At 37.6% G+C, this 4,285-nt stretch overlaps 1 protein-coding gene across 1 annotated transcript; it reads left to right on the top strand.

Moving 5' to 3' along the window:
• The first annotated feature begins 320 nt into the window (after positions 1–320).
• LOC129505050 (olfactory receptor 56A1-like) lies at positions 321–2,046 on the top strand. The gene is made up of 2 exons (XM_055317979.1): positions 321–569; positions 1,351–2,046. Exons 1-2 carry the CDS (start codon positions 321–323, stop codon positions 2,044–2,046), a joined length of 945 nt encoding a protein of 314 aa, XP_055173954.1.
• The last annotated feature ends 2,239 nt before the right edge of the window (positions 2,047–4,285 follow it).

Consider the following 4,285-nt stretch of genomic DNA (forward strand, 5'->3'; position numbering starts at 1 on the left):
AGGAGTAGGATATCACATATAAAAACACAGAAGTGAGACAAAGTGCAAAGAATGTTCTATTGGTGGCTGAGTCTATGTGTAGAGTATATATTTGTGAATGGAATTATTCTTTATTCATAGTTATGAATGCTAAAGACATTGTTTTAACAAAGAATAACTTGTATAATTTAAATTGTAGACAGATTTTATGTCATTCGAACTGTGGAGAACCTTGACGGCCTAGAACAGAGGCAGTACATCAGTTAGAAGTTACTAATGAAACAGTCAAACCGTGAATTCATGTCTTTTCTTTCAGCCAGTTTCAGGCCCACCTGCCAGTCATGGTACTATTTCTCAACAACACAGGCACCCAAGTGACTGAATTCCTGATGATCTGCTTCCCAGGATTGCAGGACACACAGCATTGGCTCTCTGTAGTCCTGGCTCCCCTTCTGGTTTTGGCCCTTGGGGCTAACTTTGTGTTGTTACTCACCATCCAGCAGGAGACATCTCTGCATGAACCCATGTACTACCTGCTTGCCATCCTTTCCATGCTGGACATCATCATTTGCCTCACTGTCATTCCTAAGGTTAGACCCCCCTCTAGATTCACTTCCAGGTACTCAGTCATCTATCTCTGAATAGTATTGTTTTGTTGCTGTAAATCCTCCTACCTCTGAAGGCAAATTCTTAATGAGTTGCCCACACTATCACAATGGGTCCATCACAGCTCCCACATATGTCCCTTTCATTCTCAGTGTCCACTTCTTGAAAAGTGTCATTCTTCCCAACTGACAGGCCCTCTTTCAATGTCTCAGTCAATGAAATGCCAAGTTTTCACTTTGTTTTTACTTCTAGGGAGAGATTCTTCTTGACTCAGAATGATCCTACCTTTACTTCTAAGAAGTCTAGAATTTACTTACTAAAATGTAACTGGATGTATATTTACATCATATGCTGAGATAGGAGTCATATTTGGAAGAGGTTTCTTTTGTGTATAAAGAGATTGGAGGGTATCCAAATATAAGTATTATACTTACTGAGTTCTGATATTCTTGTGATACATTTAGGTGGGCAGATGTGTTCAGCTGGAATTTGGGTAAGAAATCTGAGGTTGATCAAGAGAAGACAGGCTAGAAATAAGCTTTTTTAACAAAAGACATTATCTATAGATAGAGACAAAAGTGTATAAATCTGGCTTTAATTGGGATACACATAGAAGGTACTTGAAATTAGGATACTGCGCCAGCTGGGATTATGGGGCTATGATCTGGGGATATAGATGGTTGAAAAAGACATTGGGAGTTTCCCCAAAGTTAGATACCCTAGAGTGGAAATGGATGCAGTTTTTGAGAATAATGATTCTGGCAGGTCCTGCTCATCTTCTGGTTCAACATGAAGACCATCAGCTTTACAGGCTGCTTTCTGCAGATGTTCATCATGAATACATTCCTTCCCATGGAGTCCTCCACCTTCCTGGTCATGGCTTATGACCGCTATGTGGCCATTTGTTATCCTCTCCGCTACCCATCCATCATCACTGAAAAATTTGTCTCTTATGCAGCTGTCTTCATTGTCCTCCGCAATTTGCTGGCCACACTACCCACACCAGTTCTGGCTGCAAGGCTCAACTACTGTGCCAGCAATGTGGTGGAAAACTGTATCTGTGCCAACATTTCTGTAGCAAAGCTCTCCTGTGGGAATATCCACCTAAACAAGCTCTACCAGTTTGTGAGTGTTTGGTGTCTACTGGGTTCTGACCTGGTGCTCATCTTGCTATCCTACTGCTTCATCTTGAGGGCTGTTATGCGTCTGCAGTCAGGAGGTGCAGCCACCAAAGCCCTGAGTACTTGTGGTTCCCATCTCATTCTTATACTTTTCTTCTATACATTGCTACTAGTCTTCATCTTTACAAACAAGGCAAGAAAGAAGGTGCCCTTAGAGGTACCCATTCTTCTTAATGTTTTACACCACCTCATTCCACCAGCTCTGAATCCTATTGTTTATGGAGTACGAACCCAGGAAATCAAACAAGGGATTATCAAGCTACTCAAGTACCAGTTCTGAGAAATATGAGTCAAAGACCAGGGATTATGGAAGTTTGTTTTAGTGTTGGTTTCATTTGAATGCCACAAGGAACATATTTGACATCCATGATGCTATCCTCATCTTGAACTTAAACCTTCTCTAGCCACTATCACAATATTTACCCTCACTAACTCCTCTTCAAATCTTCATTAAACACACATTTGGTCATCCATTGCTTTTTAATTTTAACCCCTTGCCATCATGATCCTTCAATTACTCATTAAATGATTATTTAATACCTTCCACATCCTTCTCAGTGTTTAAATTCTGAGTGCCTATCACATTTAATTCATAAGGCAAAGATGAGACACTTTATATAGAACATGGGAAATATGGGTATGGTTAGGAGAACCAATGAAAGGAGTAATGGCTTGGATTAAGATGTTGAGTAAAAATTAAAGTTATGGGTCACAATATTTGGTGAGAGTCCACATGTAGTGTATAAAAGATGGAGAGGAGTAAAAGATGACTCCAAGGCTTTTTAAAAGAAGTTAAAAAAATTTTTAACTTAAATTCAATTTAGGTAACATATGGTGTATTATTAGTTTTAGGGGTAGTACTTAGTGATTCATCAGTTGCATATAACACCCAGTGCTCATTACATCAAATGCCCTCTTTAATGCACATGACTCAGTTACCCTATTCCCCTACCCATTGCCCTCTAGCAACCCTCAGTTTGTTTCCTACAGTTAGGAGTTTCTTATGGTTTTCCTCCCTCTCTGTTCTTACTTTATTTTTCCTTCACCTCCCCTATGTTCATCAGTTTTGTTTCTTGAATTCCACATATGAGTGAAATCATATGGTATTTGTCTTTCTCTGTCTAATTACTTCATTTAGCATAATGCCCTCTGCTCCCATCCACATCACGGCAAATGGCAAGATTTCATTCTTTCTGATGGCTGAGTAATAGTCCATTGTATATCTATACCACATCTTCTTTATTCATTTATATGTCAGTGGACATCTGGGCTCTTTCCATATTTTTTAAAGTTTTAATTTAAATCCCAGTTAGTTAACATCAGTGGCATATTAGTTTCAGGTGTACAATATACTGGTTCAACACTTCCACTCAACACCTAGGGATCATCACAACAAATATACTCCTTAATTTCCATCACCTACTTAACCCATCCTCCCACCCATCTCCATTCTGATAACCTTCAGTTTATTCTCCATAGTTAAGAGTCTATTTCTCCAACTTTTTGTAAGAGTAGTTGGAAAGTCAGAGTTGCCATTAATCGAGGAGCCTGTTTTATGTGTGGTATCAGAAGTTTGGCTTTGGACACTTAACTCTATTTTCATACCAGACTCCTACAAATGACTATACTTTTAAAATAACTATTAAATATCTAAATGGGGAAGTAGAAGTAAGCAATTGAACATATGGCACTGCTCAAGGACAAGATCTAAGATAGAGACAAATTTTTTTAGTCATAAGAGTGAATAGGTGGTATTTAAATCCAATTTAGATGTGTGATATGAATTATGTCTATGAATTATCCACTTATTTCTATTTTTTCTTTGAGAAATTTGTTCAAATGCTGGGTACTCTGGATCCACACTTGTTTGCCACTTTCCAGAGACTATAGTCTCATTAAAGTAAGAAACTGTGTTTAATTCTTCTGTGTATCTGGCACATAGTAGGTGCTTTTTAAATTAATAAATAATTTTGACTGTCTCAAAACTTTTGGTCTTAGTGTGTGGCATCTGGATTATGGAGTCTTAATCCAAAAATAATACTATTTGTTGATGAAATTTCATGTGCTGAAACTTCATGTGCTGAAATTTCATGTGTTTTTAGCAGATAGATATTAAAAGTTTTGTCATTTTCATAAGAGTAAAAACGTTCATTAACATAATTTAGCAGAGTAATGGACTTCTTATATTCAAAATAGACAATATTTTAAGGACTTAGCAGTAAGCTCCTTAACATCAGTCTTGGCACTGATTTTTTTGGATGATACCAAAAGCAAAAGCAACAAAAGCAAAAATAAACTATTCATACTACATCAAACTAAAAAGCTTCTGCGCAGCAAAGGAAATCATCAACAAAATGAAAAAGCAATCTATCAAATGGGAAAAAATACTTGCAAATCATATATCTGATAAGGGGTTACTATTCAAAATATATAATGAAGGCGAAGTCATCAGAGAGGAAGAGTTTCAACTATAGGAAAAAACTGAGTGTTGCTGGGGAGGAAGTGAGTAGGCAGATGGG

This window comes from Nyctereutes procyonoides, unplaced genomic scaffold, assembly GCF_905146905.1.
Source record: "Nyctereutes procyonoides isolate TBG_1078 unplaced genomic scaffold, NYPRO_anot_genome, whole genome shotgun sequence".
Lineage (NCBI taxonomy): Eukaryota > Metazoa > Chordata > Mammalia > Carnivora > Canidae > Nyctereutes > Nyctereutes procyonoides.